Source organism: Crotalus tigris, unplaced genomic scaffold, assembly GCF_016545835.1.
Source record: "Crotalus tigris isolate CLP2741 ecotype Arizona unplaced genomic scaffold, ASM1654583v1 scf7180000017611.44802233496:7321179, whole genome shotgun sequence".
Classification (NCBI taxonomy): Eukaryota; Metazoa; Chordata; class Lepidosauria; order Squamata; family Viperidae; genus Crotalus; species Crotalus tigris.
The window spans coordinates 2263464-2283483 of NW_024096511.1; the positions used below are offsets into that span (position 1 = coordinate 2263464).

A 20020-nucleotide genomic window follows, 5' to 3' on the forward strand; every position below is an offset into this window, starting at 1 on the left:
CCTGTTCTCAGTTTGGTTATAGTAAATAGCATTTTGAATTTTTTTGTTAAAAAAAAAATAGGTGATGCAAATGTGGTTCCCATCATGCTTTGCTCCTAAGACTAATCAACTAAATCACTGAAATTCAATTATTTTTAGTAAAAATAATGCAAATGCGTAGCATCTTTTTTGGCTGAGTCTTAGTTTGCTTTTATTTATTACACCAGGGAAAGCAGATTTCTCTTGGCACTCCATGTGCTACGCAGATGGAGAAGGAGACATGCTTCTGAGAAGCTGAGACTTGTGTACAGATTTAGTTCAAATTGTATAAATAAGCTAATACTAAGGCCAGGCAATTGTTTAACCTAAGTCCAGTTTAGACGTACAAAACACTGAATGACCTGAATAGTGCTCTTCAAATTCCTAAATGTTACAAAAATAAAAGGGATAAATATGAGGACTGCTGGAAAGCTTGCTTTTCTTTGTAGTATGGATTAGGTCAACGGATCATGAAGGATTGGACATTCTGGCTCCAAAGCCTAAGATGCATGGCCTTGAACACCATGCATCTTAAATATAAGCACATGCCAAATTAAAAATATTACTAAACGCTACCTTGTGTTAGGTAAGTAGGAGGCACCATCATTTGCTTCTGCCCCTCAGGCAGCAAAATTTGTAGGGCCTCCCTTTGATCTCTAGCTTAAGGGCAACACTAAAATCACAAGGAAGATTGCTTTGAAACTTCTGAGCAATGATTATGTAAACATGAAAGGAGTAGGAGAAACCTGACAGAAGGCTAAAAAAAAAAAAAAAAGGAATTAGGACTTCTTCTACTCTCATATCTCATCTGAGGCAGTCGTGTTCTGTTTTTATTTCTTCATTTTTTCCTAAACTTTTGTGTCTTTGGGTTTGTAATTACATGAAGGTGATGTGGGACCAGGAAAAGAAAAGTAGAAAAAAGAAAGAAAGAAGGAAAGAAAGAAAGAAAGAAAGAAAGAAAGAAAGAAAGAAAGAAAGAAAGAAAGAAAGAAAGAAAGAAAGAAAGAAATATCATTTTAGGGAGGCCTTTCTTTCACTTTAGGTGGCTGAGGCAAAGGAAAAGATGGTACTTGCATCTTATTTTTCATATAAAAGCTGAATGGATTTGCAGGCTCCACCACATGTATCAAATAGACTAAGAAGAATTGCAAAAGCCTCATTTTAACATGTTTTACGCTACGGTATGTCAGCTATTTCTGCCTCCAGAAGGAGAAATAGGACTCGTTGTATAGATTCCTAGAGTCGCTTGTCTGATTATCATGATTGCAGCTTTGTCTTCATAAATCATCTCAACAATCTCTGTATTCTGGGATCCACCTTACTAGCAAGGCTGGGGCCAAGAAGGAATTGCCTTTCAACCAAAATACAAGTATGTCCCATTGGCTATGAATGCTAAAGATTAGATATTTTCTTCTTGTCACTGCTGAATGTTGTCAACATTTCAAGAACTGTATTTCCCAGACAGCTTCCTTAACAATCTGATAATTGTGCCAAAGAAAGAAGTCTGTGAGTGTGCTTTTCCATCCCTGCCAAATTTAACCAGAAGTCCTAAATATGTGATTGCTTTGCAAATATTCCTCCCTTATGCAATGAAGGTATGACTTCATATACCTGATAAAGTAGACTTTGGGCTTTTCTATAATCTTCCTGAAAGATACTAAGAAGCTACTGTTAGGTAAGTCTTTGAACACTTATTTCACATTCTCCAAGGACAGGTAGTCTTTAACTTAAGGCACAACCGAGCCCAAAATTTATGTTGCTAAGTGAGAAATTTGTTAAATGAGTTTTCCCCACTTTATAACTTTTCTTGCCACATTTGTTAAGTGAATCACTGCAGTTGTTAAATTTAATAACACAATTATTAAGTGAATCTGGTTTCCCCATTGACTTTGCTTATCAGAAGGTTGGAAAAGGTGATTACATAACTAACCTTTGGACACTGCAACCAAATTTTGACCAGGGGGATGTTGCAACGGTTATTAAGTGTGAAAAATGGTCATAAGTCACTTTTTCCAGTGCCATTGTAACCTTGAACGGTCAATAAACAAACAATAAGTCCAGGATTACCCGTGGCAGATACTTTGAAAGAGAATTGACAGCCTAGGTTTAACTGCTCCAGCTTCTCCTTCAGCTAAATGAGTTGTTCATTTTTATATAGACTCCTTAACCAGAGCTAAGGTGGCAGATGCATCTTTTTGACCAAATTGGATCAATACGTATCCTCTCTACACCAACTAATTAGTAGGGAAACCTCCACTGTCAAGCATATTTTTTTTTTAAATTCTATCATTTTCAGTTAAATGATTTCAGTACAAGCTTATCATAAATCAGCCAGACCACAAAATGTTTTAAGTTTGGCCAGTGGTAGATCCATGAATAAGGAATGCTTACTCGACACTTGTGTTGAATGTGCTCACCTTAAGAATTTCTGCATAGAGTGTTGTTACCACTACGTTTTGAAATGTGCCAAGTGTATTGCTGCAATTAACCACACTGGAGGCTGAAATGCCAGTTTTTCAGCTTGAAAAATGTTAACATAGCCTTATAAACACATCACGTCACCCATTGTTGAGGTTATTTTTTCCATTGTTCTGTCCAAAATTCCATAAACATAAACCACCATCTTGCCACGAGACCAACCACCTCTCTGAATCTCAGGCAAAGGAAAATTCATCCTAATTAGCCCTACCAACATTATTAAGTCCCAGACTGACAAAGAAATCCATCTTTTACTTCCCCACTAAATGTCATTGTGTTTTATTCCTATTATGTATCAGTCCTTCCTTCAGCTTTAGTGATTCCTGGTTTCAAATTGAGCTTAGCAATTTCTTTTAAAAAAACATTAATACTTAGCTGCCACAGATTTCTAATGAAAATGTTTTAAAAAAATATAGTACAGGTGGTCTTTGTTTAGCAATTACGATTGGGTCCAGCAATTCTATCATTAATCGAAGCAGTCACTTTCCTTTGCTTTACATTCCTCAGAAGGTTGTAAAGGCAAGGATTAATTGCAAAATTACTTTTTCATCATCGTCTTAACTGCGAACAGCCACTTTATGAGGGGGTTGGTAAACCAAGACTACTTATATACCAAAAATTAAAAAAACAAAATCCTGAACTGTTCCCCAGGCAGGAAAACTGCCCTTTCCCAATTCTATGATAGATTTTGCAGCCCTGGGAAAAAGGAGACCGACAAGAAGATATGTCCCCAATAACCAATTGTCAATCTTCCACCTCAACTTCCATCAGCTTCTAAAACAGATACTAAAAGAGTTAATCACAACACAGTTGTACAATACAAATTTTACATACTCAAGATCCTTTACAGCAGTGGTTCTCAACCTTTGGGTCGCGACCCCATTTGGGGTCGAATGACCATTTTATGGGGGTCGCCAAACAACACGATCCGCCATTTTTTCCCTCAGGGGGCGGTGCCACGCATGCGCGCTGCGCATGAGGGTGGCACCACACATGCGCGCATGGAGGCGGCGCCACGCATGCGCGCTGCGCATGAGGGCGGCACCACGCATGCGTGCCGCACGCAGGGGCGGCGCCACGCATGCGCACCGTGCACGGGGGTGCCGCCGCGCATGCGCACCGTGCACGGGGGCGGCGCTGTGCATGGGGCGGTGCCACGCATGGGGGTGCGTCCTTATGACCAGGGTCGCCGTATAAAAAGGTTGAGAACCACTGCTTTACAGGCATAGGATTCCCCTGCACGACTGGGTTGAGAATAGCTGGCTATGAAGTTTGGTTCCATCTAAGCCAGGTCCAAGGTATATCATCAGAATCAGTTTGATGTACTGGTTAAGGCACTCAGCTAGAAACCAGGAAACCATGAGTTCTAATCCAGCCTTAGGCACAAAACCAGTTGGATGATTTTGGGCCAGTCTCCCTCTCTCAGCCCCAAGGAAAGGGCGGGGCCAAATCACTTCCCAAAAACTTGCCAAGAAAATTGCAGGAAGCAATCCAGTTGTCAAGAGTCAAATACTGATTTGAAAGCAAAGCCCCCCTCTCCCCCAAAAAAGTATTTACCAACAACAGCAGCACTGGTATAACCCAGACTGGACTCCTGGGTAAATGCTCTTTACTTTTAAGTAATTAAGGAAGCTATATATATTTTGCAGGGCAAAGCCAGTGATAATAAACTGGATTTGAATGTAGACTGGAAAGGGATTTACCTTATCCAATGGATAGGCTGAAAGCCACACATTTTGGGAAAGAACATAAACTCTGACACTCTAATGTCCGATCTGTCTCATTATCATGAAATGGTATATGCTCAATGGTGGGATTCAAATATGTGAACAACCGGTTCTCTGTTTGGATGCCGCTTCTGGAAGTCCATTCTGGGCCTCGGCAACAAAACGTTAGCTACCAGTTCTGCCAAAGTGGTGCGAACTGGCTGAATCCCACCACTGGATATGCTTATAGCTCTAGATCTAAGTTCTTGCCTAGGGACAAATTGCAAAGAGAAAAACCATTATCCTTGCCCATTGGTATCATTTCCTACAGGAATAAGGTTGCTGAACAAACACACAAGCTTCTTGATCAGTAGCCTTCTCTAGTAACTGTAAAAGCATAAATCATTTAAAACACACACACACACACACACACACACACACACACACACACACACACAAACACCTGGAGAGCAAATTGACACTTAAGAAAGTAAAGGGCACCAAAATCCTGAAAGTGAATTTGGAGGCTGTATATTTCGTCAGGATTTCATAACCTGGAAGAAGCAAGGGGAAGCAAGGGATTTTATAAGCTTTTTTTCCTTTCCTTTTATGCTAGGCTGTAGTGTGCATGGTCAAATGAAAGACAGCACCTGTGCAAATTAGTTCAGATAAATATCATAAAGGATGAGGGAAGTTACCCCCCCCAGAAGGAAATATTAAAAAGGAAAATATATTTTTCCCCAAAAGGATTTTTTGAAAAGCAGACACCAAACCTGGCCCCAAATTTCTTTGCCCCAAGCAAGAGCTAGCCTCATACAAATGCAAATGTAAAACCATCAGGAAGGTTGGAGCCACGGAACTCAAGACAAAGAAACTCTTAAGAGTCATTAGCCCAGCCCCAGGGTAGCAGGAGATGACTTTTGGGATATAATAGGACTAACCCATTACCATCAAGTATACCATAGAGGCACACCTAAACTCAGGTCAGAATACGTGACACAGGAAATAGCCTCAAAGTTCATGCCACAGGAACAGGAAACTATTCCAAACAAAAGGCTAGAGGGGGTATAAAAACCCCAAGCCCATGTGCTCAGCCCTTCTCTCCTCTGCTCTTTCCTGAAGAACCATCTTTCTGCAATAAACTGTAACCTTCTTCCCAAAGCAGTTGCCATGTTTGTTTATTTATTCCCGGCTTGAATGAACCAGGATGAAGACTTTACTTCTAACAAGGGGATATAATCATAGGAAGAAAAAAACTAGGAATGTTCTACATATCCATAGCTTTTTCATTGGAAATTGTATATGGATGGAGAGGGGATAGCATGCTTTTTAGATGTTTACAAAAAGATAAAGAGCCTGCATCTAGCATCAAAGTTGCCCATCACTTCCTGAAAAGATTCTTTTGGAGAATTCTTGCCTTCTAGCAGGGCTGGCTTCTATTCAGTCCTCATCATTCTCTCCCTCCAGGCACTAATTGCCATTCATGAGAGGCTCTTTTTGAATTTCCTTTGAACTCTTTCAGCATGAAAGGCAAGCAGATATAACAGAATATTTATTTGTGATGCACCTCTCCAATAAAGATAAGAGCAATCTGTCTCCTCCAAACTCTGTCTAACAAATCAAGGGCACAGTCCAGCCAAAATTGAACACTTGGAAGCCTTGCTAATTTCTCTTGGAATAATAAGCTACTGAAATTGAGAAGATTGAAAAGACTACCCAATGGAGGTTGTTAATCCTTCAACGTGATTAGAGGGGAAGTAGCTAGGGTGCAGGGTTCACTGAAGAGAATACATAGCTGGTGTGATTTTGAAGTGATTTCTATGCTTGGCTTAGAATTGACATATATTAGAGATTAAGCAATAGGGATATTCTTCTTACTCCTATGGAAGTGTTTTCAAAGCAATACTTTTTGTAGCTAATAAGTGATTCCAACAAGAACAGAGTTGCTGCCTTAGAAAGCCACTGTTTAAATATTAGTAGACAACACATGTCCCGTATTTCAAAAATATTTCCTTATCTGACAGAAAAACAGAATGACTGAGGGTGGGCAAAAAAGCAGTGGGAGAAGTGACTTCCGATTTCCTGCAGGCTTCCCCATTAAGTTTCCTTGTGGGAATCTGGCTTAGAGCATCGGAAATCTTCTTTCTTTCCCTTCCCAGCAGGGTGGGAGCAGGAGTGGGAGCAGGAGTGAGGGATTGCAAGACTGGCTGAGAAACAGCCGCACAACATTGAAAATGAAGATTAGGTGACCATAGGCAGCAGCCAATAGCACTGAAGCAGGCAAGCTTCCCCAAATTTCATACCCTTGGGAGTCATGGGTCCTGAATTCTGTAAGCATTTTGTAAGTTAGCACATTAGAATTACCTTGGTTCAAAAACTGTTGCCCTATGATGCAGTGTTTCACCCAGTTAAGGATCATAACAAGAGTTTCATTAGCTTATAGATCACGGGTGTCAAACTCAGTCGTGTCATATGACATATCATGATGTATCATGACATTTTTTGCCTTTGTGGAGCCAGGGTGGGTGTGGCCTGTGTGTGATGCATCTGGCCTGTGGGCCGCCAGTTTGACATCCCTGATATAGATAAAAGAGAACTACTCGAGTCTTCCAGATGACTATAGGAATCTCACTCATTCTTTTGAACCTGCTGTTTATCTTGCACTTGTAAATTTCACTCTGAGAGTGGCTTATTGATGAACAAATCCCTTGAACTTGTGTAAGATGGTTACACTTTTGATAATTAGGTTTGCAACTTTGATTCATCATGTTGCTGAATATTTCCTTTAATACTTTTAGTGCTGATTCCTCTTTGAGTCTCTCATTTATACTCTCTATCCTTCCTTTAGTCTGCTCAGGGAGGAAATATTTTTCATTTTGGCTTTCTAACTGGCAGCTGTTTTTTGAATTGTTCCCTAAATCAAGTTACCACATAAGCAAAAATTGCTTTGACAATGCCATTGACTGATTAACTTCAGAACCGGCTGTGGGTTGTAAAGAGTTATTATCTTGTGGCTTGGGCCCCCATTTGGGCAAATTGCCTGAGGCTAGTGGAGGCCAGCATGCATAAGGCTTACCAACAAAATATGTAATGACAGCCATGTTAGGAGTGTAGATTACTTTGCCATTTTCAAGAAACAAATAACTTGTTTCTGAGCTTGTTTATATGGTAGTTTCATAAAAACAAGATTGAACTGTACTTAAATAATTGTGTAGCTATTGCTACCAAGCAGCCTACCATTAAACGTCAGCCCTTTGTGAAACAATGCTTAGATAGTAAATGGGTTCCTTATACAAATGGGTTTAGCTATCTTTTGACAGAGTGCTAGACTGGTATTTTAAAAACAGGACTAGCTTTCTATGTTCAAGCCAGGATTTGCCAGCTGTGGTATTGGTGGTTCTGTCCAAAAGAATGCTTTTTTTTTTTTTTCCACTATTGGAAACTAGAAACATCATATGGCATCTGCATTTGCCATTTCTATATTTGTTTTGCCTACTCCTTTACATTCTGCTTACTCCATTGGCTATTTCCAGGTGCTGCTGGTCATGAAGCCAGAACTGATGACTTAGTCACTTACAGCAAACAAAAGAATAATTCAATTACACATTAATGTAGACATTCCTCTGAGGAATGAATGTATGTCTGTACACCAGCCTCATTAACAGGGCACAATACAAAAAAGGGAAGCAACGCCAATGTTTCATGCAATCTATTCTCCATGGCTGTGATCTATCAGTCAGTCAATTTTTGCATACAGGTTTAGCAGGGTTAGTTTAGCTGATTGACAGATCCTGGAGGCAAGTAGCAGGAAGTACCTAGTGTCAAACATGGGAAAAATCAGGAAGTCCAGGCAGTTCAAAAAAATATAAAAGTTTATTGCAAGCTTATGGTCTCTACAAGAATCTGAACTACTAACAATCAAAGCATTATTATGTAGATAAGAATCAATGGAATTCAAAGTGGGCTGGACTTACTGTAGATCTCTTTTGAGTGCAAAGGAACTTGAGACTGATGGCGTGTGTTTGACTGCTCTCTTAGACTCAGCCTGGTCATCTTCTAGTGCTTCTAACAACTTTACTACCTTGTTTTGTCAGTCATGATTGTGGAGTACTTCCATGCCTCCCATCTATCAAAGACAGCTTGAAAAATAGCTAAACCCTCCATTCTAGGCACCCACCTATTCTTGTTACGACCACTCCACCACATATTAAGGACATATTACTGCTTGTTTTTGCCACCAACATGTACTTTTAAGTGAGAAAACAAAATTGAGGGAATGTACCAATTACTTCTTATAACTTCTATTAAATCTGTATGGATGATTCCAGTTTCTGTCCTCATCAAGGGCAGTACAGAACTTGGTGATTAGAGACGAGGGATTTATGCTATTTTATGCTGTTTTGCTGACTCAAGGACTGGAGGAATGTACATTAATGCATCTATGAGAAAGAGCTTCTGTAAATAGTTTTGCATGGATACATGGAGATCCGCAAATGGGAATCTACCATGCAAAGCAAGAACAATTGTAAATGCTTTGAATAGATAATTTAGGACCACTCTGCTAGTTGCTTTTCTTTATTAAGACAGTGGCTTCAAGTAAGCCATCACAACTGACAATGATTTCATAACTCAGGAAGGTCCCTTGCTGCTGCACCAGATAATCTACACACAACTGTTGTAATCATTTTGGAGTCAACCACCCAGCTATGCTAGCAATACTAACATGCTAGTCCCACTCTATTCACTCACTTAGTCCCTCATCCAAAAGAGAATTATTAATGATCATCATTCATGGCTGGAATGGTGCACTTCAACAGGTAGTGCTGTATATGTCAACTTTTGCTCCTGGAGAAAAGGCAGATGTGTTAGTCTAGAAAATATTCCAGCTTTAAATGATAGCTGCCTAAGGCTACAACATCTATATTGTCTATGTATATGTGTGTGTAATAAAATTAATATTCTAGTAATAGTACCTGCCTGAAAGTAATATAATTCTTTCAAGTTATCATTATTTCTATATGTTCAAATAATATGCCAGCAGAATTGCCTCCAGTCAATATTGAAATAACAAAAGACATATACGATTCCTATCATTAAATGAAGATTGCTCGTAGTACAAATTATTCCTACCTGGGCCTTCCACACATCCCATAACTGATTATATCCTTTGAATATACTTCTAGGAATAGAGAAATGAAAATAAACCTTTAAAAATTCAGGAAGTTATTTTTGAAAGGACATCCCCGCTTTGTTAGATAATCACAACAGATTTGTTAGTGTACCCATGAACATACTGTTATATACTTATCATCTCTTCCTTGGATAGGATAATTTAAATGTGAAAGAAACTTGAGCCATTTTATTTTGAAACATTGACCCCGAAGAATTACATGAGGTTGTATCAGCGCCAAAATGAAATCTTAAACAACTTCCTATTTGTTCTCTATGATATAATGTACCATTTCAGTCTGATGTACAGCTTGCTATCATGCTGTGGAGATTATTCACTTTAGAAATCAGTGACACACATTAATAACAGGAAAAACAATATAGTACAGGTTACGTGAATAGCAGGGCAATTAAAAAAAAGCTACTTTAGATACAGGCTTCACCAGAGCTCAGACTGAAGATGAACATAGTAACCTGCAGTCCAGAATGAATGTTGAAAACAACATAGGATGTGCTTATTTTGCTTTCATTTTATCTAGGACAAATTTTTGCCTGTTAAATAGATTTATATAGCTGCCCAACACACATATATGTGACCACCATGTAAGTTAGTATGGGCTGAAAAAAATGACAATTCAGCCCATAATTAACCAGTGAGCTTCATAATAGAATAAAGGTTTCCACAGAGGGCTCCTTAAATCTAGTTATACCATCTAAATAGTATACCACAGCAGCTATTTAGAAAAGTAGACCTCCCAATTCTTCATCAGTGAGATTATGTGCAATACCGTCAGTGCATTTTTACTTAGAATGGTCCTTTAATGAGTTAGTTGCATTTTAATGACAGTGTATGAAAGAAATTCAGAATCTATATCCCCACATTTCACCTTACAGGATGTGTTACTGTTAATATTGGTTGATCAGGTGCGTCCACATATGGAACCTAAGTATTTGACAGTTTCAGTTTCCATGATTTGAATCACAGCAAACTCAAGGATGAGATTGTGGCCTCCATTTTATGTATAGTTTTTGATTAGACTGGTAATTGAATCACACAGTAACATCTGTGATGAAACTTCATCGTGTAGCAATAACAATAGCACTTAGACCAGTGGTTCTCAACCTTCCTAATGCTGCGACCCTTTAATACAGTTCCTCATGTTGTGGTGACCCCCAACCCCCCATCCAGCTGGCTGGGGAGGAGGGGCATGAAGGCCGCTCTGCCGGCTCTGTCCAGCCTGGGTGGAGAAGCGCCATTCCTCTCCCTCTTTCTCTCTCTCTTTCTCTCTTTCCTCTCTCTTTTTTTCCTCTCTCTCTCTTCTCTCTCTTTCCTCCCTCTTTCTCTTTTCTCTCTTTTCCTGTTTCTCTTTCCTCTCTCTCTCTTTCTCTTTTCTCTTTCCTCTCTTTCTCCCCTCTCTCGTCTCTTTCTCTTTCCTCTCTCTTTCCCTCTTTCCTCTCTTTTTCTCTTTCCTCTCCCCCTTTCTCTTTCTCTTTCCTCTCTCTCTTTCTTTCTCTTTCCTCTCTTTTCCTGTTTCTCTTCCCCCCTCTCTTTCCTCTTTCTCTCTTTCCTCTCTTTCTCTTTCCTCTCTCTTTTCTTTCTCTCTTTCCTCTCTCTCCTCTCTCTCTCTTTCCTCTCTCTTTCCCTCTTTCCTCTTTTTCCCTTTCCTCTCCCCCTTTCCTCTCCCCCTTTCTCTTTCTCTTTCCTCTCTTTCTCTTTCCTCTCTCTTTCTCTCTCTCTCTTTCTCTGTTTTCTCCCTCTTTCTCTTTCTCTCTCTTTCTCTTTCTCTCTCTCTTTCTCTGTTTCTCTCTCTTTCCTCTCTCTCTTTCTCTCTCTTATGGCAGCATTGTTAGGAGTCCCCGCCCCCTGCCTGGCCTCCCCCACATCTTCAGCTAAACGGGCGGGGAGGGGGAGCAGGATGGGAGGCAGCGGCTCCATTGGCGGCGGCATGGCTGCATCGGTGGGAATCCCCGCTGCTCCTGCCGGGACTCCGTGCTGCCCGGCCTCACCCTCCACCCATCGATGGAGCTGCGGTGGGGGCTGGTGCCGCATGGCCCCTGCCAGCCCCTCCGCCAGCCTGGCTGCTCCCCCCCCAGGCACCCCTCTTGTCCCGGCGCCCGCCCAAGCTGCCAGGGGGGGCAGCAGGAGGAAGAAGGGGAGAGGAAGAGGAGAGCAAGGAAACCGCCACAAGCGCCGGGCCCCAGGAGGAGGCTTTCCTCTCCTATCATTGCTGCATCTCCTTCTTCCTTCCTGGCAGGCTGGACTCCAGCGCGCCTTCCCAACCAGCGGGGCCAATGGTCGGGCTGACTGGGGATCCCAGGGTCTGGTCTCCCTTGGGCCACAGCTTGTGGGAGGGTTGGCCCGCTCAGAGGAGCCTCCAGCGGGCCGCTCCCAGCAGGGATTCCGGGGCTTCTCCGGGCGGCTCAAAGGCCACGAGGTCCTGGCCGTGCTTCTCCCAGGGGGTGGGGCACTCGGACGCAGGGCCAATCAGAAGCCCTGCAGGAGATAAGTCCGCCTGAGAGAGAGAGAGAGAAGGGAAGCGAAAGTGCCTCTCTGTCTCTCTCTCTGCAAATGGCGGAGGAGGCCATGCGGAGACAGATGCGGAGTGGTATCTCGGTTCTTCAGACCATTGGAAATATGTGTTTTCCGATGGTCTTAGGCGACCCCTGTGAAAGGGTTGTTTGACCCCCAAAGGAGTCGCGACTCACAGGTTGAGAACCGCTGACTTAGACTTATACTCCAATTCACAGCCCTCTCTAAGTGGCTTACAGAGTCAACATATTGTCCTCAACAATCTGGGTCCTTGTTTTACAGACCTCAGAAGAATGGAAGGCTGAGCCAACCTTGAGCCAGTGAGAATTGAACTGGTGAACTGCCGGCAATCGGCAGTCAGCAGAATTAGCCTGCAATGCTGCATTCTAATCACAGCACCACCACAGCTCTTACCACAGTATATGTGTGTTTATGTTAGGATTGCTAGAGGATCATTGTTCTTCTATAAATGAAGAACAATGTGGTTTAAAACTGACTTTAAAAGAAGGATGCTACGTTAAAATGACTGTTTTGTATTCAGGAGACTACCAAAGATTTATTTATAACATTTATGTCCCTTTTTTTTTCTCCAAGTTGCTCAAGGTGCCTTATTGACTTAGCAACCTTAAGAGACTGGCACAAAATCATTCTTTGAACTTCATGACAGAAATTGGGATTCTATCACTTTTCCTGCAGCAGGAGGCTCATCTACAGAACTGCACAATTTCATAGAAGCTTCTCTGCTCTTACACCTGTGGAGTTGTTAGCTAATACTGGCTTTTAGAGGGAGAGGGAGAGAATCAGACAAAACATGCTGAGAAACATTGCATCAATTATCTTTCACTGCCCAAACAGGCATGGTAACATCTATTATTCAGTCTTAGATAATCTGAGATTGCTCACTCCCAGATTAGTCCTAAATGAAGAACTCATTTGCTTTGTTAATTTTCTCCTCAAATTAATATCTGACTATTAGGAAAATGATAAGTTATACAGTTTAGAATGAAATAGTACCTCGTTGTTTCCCAAATGTTCTTCTGTTATGCCCTATTGGAAAAGGGAAAAAAACTGACTTGGTTTCTCAGTATTCCATTGGGGCATAACAGAACAAGTCAATTTAAAAGCAAAATAAACTGGTATGCAGGCATTACAGGTAGTCCTCAAGTTACTACAGTTTGTTTAGTGACCGTTCAAAGTTACAACTGCACTGAAATAAGTGACTTATGATGATTTTCCATACTTACAATCGTTTACAGCAGCAGGTCCCAACCTTTTCTATACCCCGCATCCCTAGAACACTTCTGATATATTCTCGCACCACTTACAAAAGTTCGAAATAATGGCAAAGAATTATGCATATATCCTGTAATTTTGAGACACATACTTCCACATACTTGTGATTCTATTGTGGCTGTACTATCAGAAAGCTGCCATATTTGGGATCCTTTGGTTTTGACAAAAATCATCACCACTGTTGAGAGAACTCCCTCCCCCCCTCCCCCCCCCGCTTCCTTAGACTTCAGGGACCAAGCATCTAACACAGAGTTTTTCTGATAGTACAACCAATCTTTAGGCAAGAGCAAACAAATCAGTTTGATTGAAGCAGCATTGTGCTACTGATATATAAGCTTTGTCCCTTTTTATATGTGCATTGTGATGATACTCAAATGGCCCAAATGGGAGGAGCTAGCAGGACAATGGTGCCTCGCTATCTTTGTCATTTTAAACATTCATGAAATGCAAATACAGCTTGATATCCTCTGCTTATTTTTTCTGTGTCAACAAAGATTGCTTCACAGAATATGTAGTATCTTTCATCAAACTCCACCTATACATTTTTTCCTGAAAAAGGTATTGCATTAAGTAGCAGACAAATGCTCTCAAATGCGGCTAGGGTAGTCCTCTCCTTTGACATGGTCAACTGACTAACCAATAAAGTATACAATATTATTCTGATAGTCTGCTCATAGCACAGATGCCATAGAAAGAGAAAAGGCCAGTCAGTCTCTTTCTTTGCAGCTCTGTCTACATTGCCAATGTTTTTGGATAGCCGTCAGTGATACGTTATCCCTTTTTTTCCATTGCATGTTCCAATGATAACAGGCATACGTTTCGTTAAATTGTTTAACATAGCCATAGTACAAGGTAGATTTCACGTCTGCCAACTGACAGAACGGCTAAGAAGTTTACCGAGTGCAGAGGATCTTAAATCCAAGAGCTTTGAATGTCTGCTCTGTTTCCAGGAGCTTTTGGCAAAATTCACCCTTGGCTTAAATGACCTTAAAAACCTTCTCTGGGTTGTGGGGTTCGTTTGGAGCAGCTCTCAGAACTGAAACTTAAACTACTTCTGCTAAACTAACAAACCACATAAGTCTTGGCTGAACACTGAACTTATTAAACTACGCCTAACCAAACACAATCAAGTCAGGTTTCCTTGATTCCAGCAGTAGAGTAGGCAAATCTACATCAGCTGGAAGGCAGAAATATTTCTTCAGAGTTTGGAACTAACAGGAAAGCTTTTGCGCTCATTGCTAAAAAAAAAAATATCAACTTTTCCATTCACGTAGGCTTTCTTAAATTATCCAGTTGCAATAAAAGAAGCAATGGATGTTTGCCACCTGGTGCAGATGAGAAGATAAATAGATAGATAACCTTTATTGTCATTTTTTACTGTAGGCACAATGACACACATCAAGAGTTAGGACTGCAAGTACCTAGTGATAGTATCTCAAGATAGTTACACAGGGGTGAGTGTTGGTCCTAATAATTGCCCAACTATGTTAGATGCTGATAGCAAGAAGAAGAAATTCATTTTTTTTTTTTTTACTAACTTACAAAAGCCTTCTCTTTCAGACTAATGGTTGATGCTTTTACCTACTAGATTAGTAACCATATTCCAGTTTTCCTTATGCTTATAACGGGAACTTCTTGGTTTGTTTCTCAGGTTCACTCAAATTAAGTTTCTGGGGTAGTTTTAGAATAAGCCAGGAACAGAGTTAAGACTTAACTGGAAATAATTGTTCTGGAGCAAAACATCCTCAAGCCTACATTGTTTTTGGCTTGACATGGTTTCTTAGGCTGCATCTGAGAAGTTTTAATCCCAAATAAAGCATATCTTTAGAATCCAAAAGCAAAGGAACAGAGCTAGTAAATATTTAATATCATATCATTTTCATCGCTCGTATGCCATACATTCCCGAAAAAGGCTCAAGGGGCAGTTAACACAGTCAACGTAAAACAAAATAACAACCCAAACCCCCAGGTACTCATAAAATGACAAAATCACAAAAAGGATCTAAAAACTGAAAAATTCAAATGTAACGTGGCCACAAGCCCCCACCTTCATTCGTAGCAAGCCCTCTTCCTGTGCCAGGCAGAAGAGGAAGGACATCAACAGTTTCCTGAAGCTGAAGAGGAACAAAGTTGACATATCCCTGTTGGTTTAAAAGAGCTGGGGCTGCTACGAGAAACACCATTTTCAAAGCCCATCAGATGGCACTCCCTAAGCGGGATGAAATGCGCAACAGATTTTGGGAATTCAGAGGAGGAACAAGATAGTGAACTTGGGGAAAAGGACCATTTACAGAGGCATCCAGGGAAGGAAAGCAGGAGGCCCAGAGTAACTCTGCCTCAATTGAGCTTAGGTATATGTTGTTCAGAAAAATTACTTTGGGAAATTTTCCAAACAAATGTCAAGCCCTGAGGGGCTGAAAAACTCAGGAAACTAAAAAGTATTTGGATTTCTAGAAAGGACTTTTATAACCAGAGAGTAATATAACAGGATGTAACATTCCTCTCTTAGCCAGTTTCATTGATATTTGATTGTGGACGAGTGTGGATCAGACCCACCGACCTGGCAGCAGCCAAAATCCCTGGGGCTGAAGGATGTGGATCTCTGGCTCCTGGTGTGAGAACTGAAAGCAAGAAAATGTACTAAACCTACTTTCACTCTCAGGGCCTCTTGCCCGTCACCAAAACCCTATTCCTCTATAACCCTCTCCCCTTAGTGGCCAGCACTTCTCTTCCGCCAAGTAATTCCTCAGACATCTAGCACAGGTCACATCTTAGTCTTCTACCTATCATCAGTACTGGCCACTATCCATTTCCATGATGCAGAAACAGGAGGGAGGGAGGGAGGGAGAGAGAGATTGAGAGTGAAGGGAGAGGGAAAGGGAGGTAAGAAACAGGAAAATAGACATTCAAGTCTTGCAAAGCACACATGATTCAGTCAAACTACCAGCTTAGCCCTGTTGCCAATCTACTGTAACAAGGACTGAATTTTTAAAATTGGCTTATGAAATAGCTGGGAGCAACAAGAGGAACAAGGTTAGGCTTCAATGGAGAATTGCCCTGAATCAGCCCCTCAAGCTGCTGTCTATTCTACATCTCTGTTCTTCTCATCCATTCCTGCTTTGCTTTCATCTGAGACAGGAAAGCCCTCTCGGAAATCTGAAGCCCTGTCCTGGGTCTCAGCCTTTGAATAGCCCAGAAAATCCAGCCCCCCACTTCAAGATCTGAATGGCAATGTCCCTTGAATTTTCTTGTGGAGACAGCTCATAGGAGATTAGTGCTGATATAATTCATGCGGCCAGACTATTCCAGGCTTCATTCTCTTTCCAACCAATAAGAAAAGGATCAGGAAGCTGGAAAACAGACTTCTCCAAATCAGCTTGTAGAATCCTTCAGGTCTCATCAGGCTGTGATATAAATTAGTCAGACTTAGATTTACTAATCACTGCAACACCAACTATGCTCAGATATGCATAACTCAACAATACACTTTATGTTCCAGCTTGAATGTATGTTCAGCCAAGGTTTTCTTTTCTTTTTTTATGTCAAGCTACCAAGCCTTGGTAAATAGGTCAAAGCGCAAAGTTATGATTTCACCCCTAAGAATGTACTTTTAGCTATCACAGACTCATTTGTCTTTGGCAAAAGGAATGCCACGCAAACCTGCCAATTTTTCTTTAATCAAGTTGTTGTGCTTGAAACAAAGGAGACAAATAGCACACACAAGTTTTTAAGAAATGGAGTAATAAAAGAACAGTTCTCGTGTTCTATTAAGGAATGAAGGAATGGTAAAAATATTAGAAGTTAGATCAAAAGCATATTTGTATTTTATATCTTGGAAAACTAATTTGCTTGCTGTTCTGTCCTGGATATGTGAGTGTGCGAAGGAAGGAAGGAAGGAAGGAAGGAAGGAAGGAAGGAAGGGAGGAAGGAGAAAAAAGAAAGAAAGAGAAAGAAGGAAGGAAGGAAGGAAGGAAGGAAGGAAAGAGAGAGAGAGAGAGAGAGAGAGAGAGAGAGAGGGAAAAGTAAAAAAAACAAAGAAATTTATTTGCTCTGTTGGAAAATATAGACAAGATCTGAGTCATGTACCCATCTGCAAATGCTCTGAGATTCTGAAGGATTGAGAAGAACAGAGGTCTCAAAGAAACATCAAAGGTACCCAGTTTTAAACTAATCAGCAGACACTGTGGACTCCGGAGGGGGAAATACAAACATAGAAAGCATGGAAAAATGACAGGCATGCTCTTTATTTGTTTTGTGTCCATAGAGAGGTTTGTTTATGTGATTAAAAAACCCCACATCCCTATAAATGTGATTTGAGTAACTCATCAGTCACCGTTTGAGTCTGTATTTTATAGTAGCTGTTTACCATGCATCCTTGGCAACCAGATGCCAGGTTTACTCTCAGGGTTTGTACAATACACAGGATGATTCATGAAATGGTTAATTGCTTCATTCAGAGCACAAGCCTGGCTATACTCCAGTACATATAAACAAAAGCCATCCCAAAAGCTCTGCTGAGTGACACCATGTGTGGTACAGGAAGTTGCATGGTGAATTGGTCAAACCATCTTGTGTTACTGTAATTAATTAGTCATCAAGTGCTTTCTTCCTCAGCTTAGCAACCCAGTAATATAGTTTAAGATCCATCCCCATGTACAGATACATCCAACTGCACCCTGTCTTCTGGGAGAAGAACAATAAATATTTATCTTCACTGCAACAAGAGAAGGGTTTAACCCCTGCTCTGCACAGCATGGTCTTGCCCTCCTCTTCCTTCATCCCCTATCAATGGCTGCAATTTTAAAAACATGCACAAATACTAATGCACACTTAATAAACAATTCAGCTTGGCTATGTGCATAGACTTCAATGTCTTAAGAATGAATCATTGGCTGTCTTTACTTTTCTATGGAAAAATAAAACACTTAGTAGGTCGACACCAGTCATAGGATGAACATTGATTAAAGGGTGTGTAAGGCACAAAGAAAGATACATACAAATATATGGAGATAAAAGAGAAGACATCTTTCTGATATAGTATTGTTTAAAAAATTTTGAAAAATTTATGAATAGCATGCCAGAGTTTCTTCTAGCCGGAAGCAGTTGGAAATAGAAGGGGAAAAGATAAAGAGATGAAGACAAGTTTCTACAATGTGCTTGTGTTTGTGGGTAACACAATTTCTACTATCCCCAGTCACCTTAGCCAGCGATTATGCTGGCTGGGAATTATGAGACCTAAAGCCTCACAGATATGGATGGGGATGCTTCACTGGAAGCTCAGAATTGACTCTTTCAAATCCTGCCTACATATTTCCATTATGCTCCAATCCATGTAACAGAAAGTAATGAGAAGGTAAATCAGCATGACAGTCCAGCTATGAGCAGAATAAAATAAAATCCGCTGAGTCAAAAAATGAACAGGTACTTCCAAAATGTATCACACCAAATCTATAATGCTTCTGTTATTATTTTTTTTGAAGTTTACATCCCCATCTTGTTTGTCGTGACTGTTAGATTTCCATGAGGAAAAGGCAATAATAGGAAATATCCAAGAAAGCTTTTATCTTTATATTTACAGGTTTTGTTTTATATTTACAGGTACGAAGATGGATCAAGAGCCCAATGGTCAGCATGGAAAAACATCAGACAAGTAGTCTCAAATATCCGGGCGCCACTGTGATGCACATACCTCAGGGGGAGCCTGACATTGAAGTGCCATTTTGCCAGATGTGCTTCAGTGATCACACATTTCCAAAAGGGATCATCCCGCAGGACTCTGAATCCTGCTCCTGGGAAGGACCCCGAAGCTGCAGTGTAAGCAGACTCCTTTCTTGTATATTAGCGATCGGTGGCTGTACTTAGATTTCCCACCCTAAGAAATGGTCACATATTTGACTGTTTTAAATATTCAGTTTATACGCTACCTTTCTATTCAGCCAGACATGTGTGGTAGCTAAGTACCGTACAACTAAAGTACCCCGAGCTTCAAAATACATACTAAAAACCAGTACTAAAATAATTAGCAATTAAAGGCTGGCAAAAGAAACACTACGTTGCTTCTCTTGAAAACCAGTCTGAGTGAGGAAGAGGCCTAATGTACCTCCTGAGAGAGTGCATTTCATAATTTAGGAACAATGCAGGAAAGGGCTCTTGCTCAAAAGCCCCCAAAGGGGCCTCTGAAACAGATATTTCTTCAGCAAGGCTTGGCTTCTACATTTTATTATCAGAACATAATCATAAAGGAACATAGTAAACTTACGGGGATGGGAATGGAGCTGCAGCTCCCTGATGCAAGAGTGAGGGAGATCTTTCAGAAGTGATTGAGTTTCTCACGAAACTCTACCTTGAAAGACAATGCCGGGTGGAAGAACATGTTCTTTCAGCTTCCCCATATCTTGCCATCTCTTGACCCAAACAGTGTAGCATCTTTCTGTTTGTATTGTGTGAAAGGGCTCCTGACAGTTCATGTGAAAGATCCTGCCTGAGATTCTGGAGAAATGTTAAGAGATAGAAGAGACAAAAGTATTGTTTCAATAGAAAGAATGAATACGGTAAATACTGTGATATGGTTTAAAGCCTTGCCTGTGGTCTTAATAGGAACTTGGAAACTGAAAGCAAGGTGAATCCCTTCCCCCCTTCTCCATATGTACGTTCATAGTTTGTTCTAATGTTGTTTGGCTAAATGTGTTTGTATTTAAACCAGCAGTTGTAGTCAATAAACCAGGGTAACTGGCTAAACTTTATATTAAACCAGGCCAACCGTAACTTATTCATCCAAGCATGATTAAGTAAACTATTATTTGGTGCAATGTATTGTCAGAAGAAT

The 20020-nt window shown here is 40.7% G+C and overlaps 1 protein-coding gene across 1 annotated transcript in view; it reads left to right on the top strand.

Moving 5' to 3' along the window:
- SGK1 (serum/glucocorticoid regulated kinase 1) overlaps positions 1–20020 on the top strand; it is an 89885-nt gene that overhangs the window by 11371 nt on the left and 58494 nt on the right. Inside the window, exon 2 of the mRNA XM_039323619.1 lies at positions 18793–19008. Coding sequence (XP_039179553.1) covers positions 18793–19008 — 216 coding nt within the window. The remainder of the gene's footprint in view (positions 1–18792; positions 19009–20020) is intronic.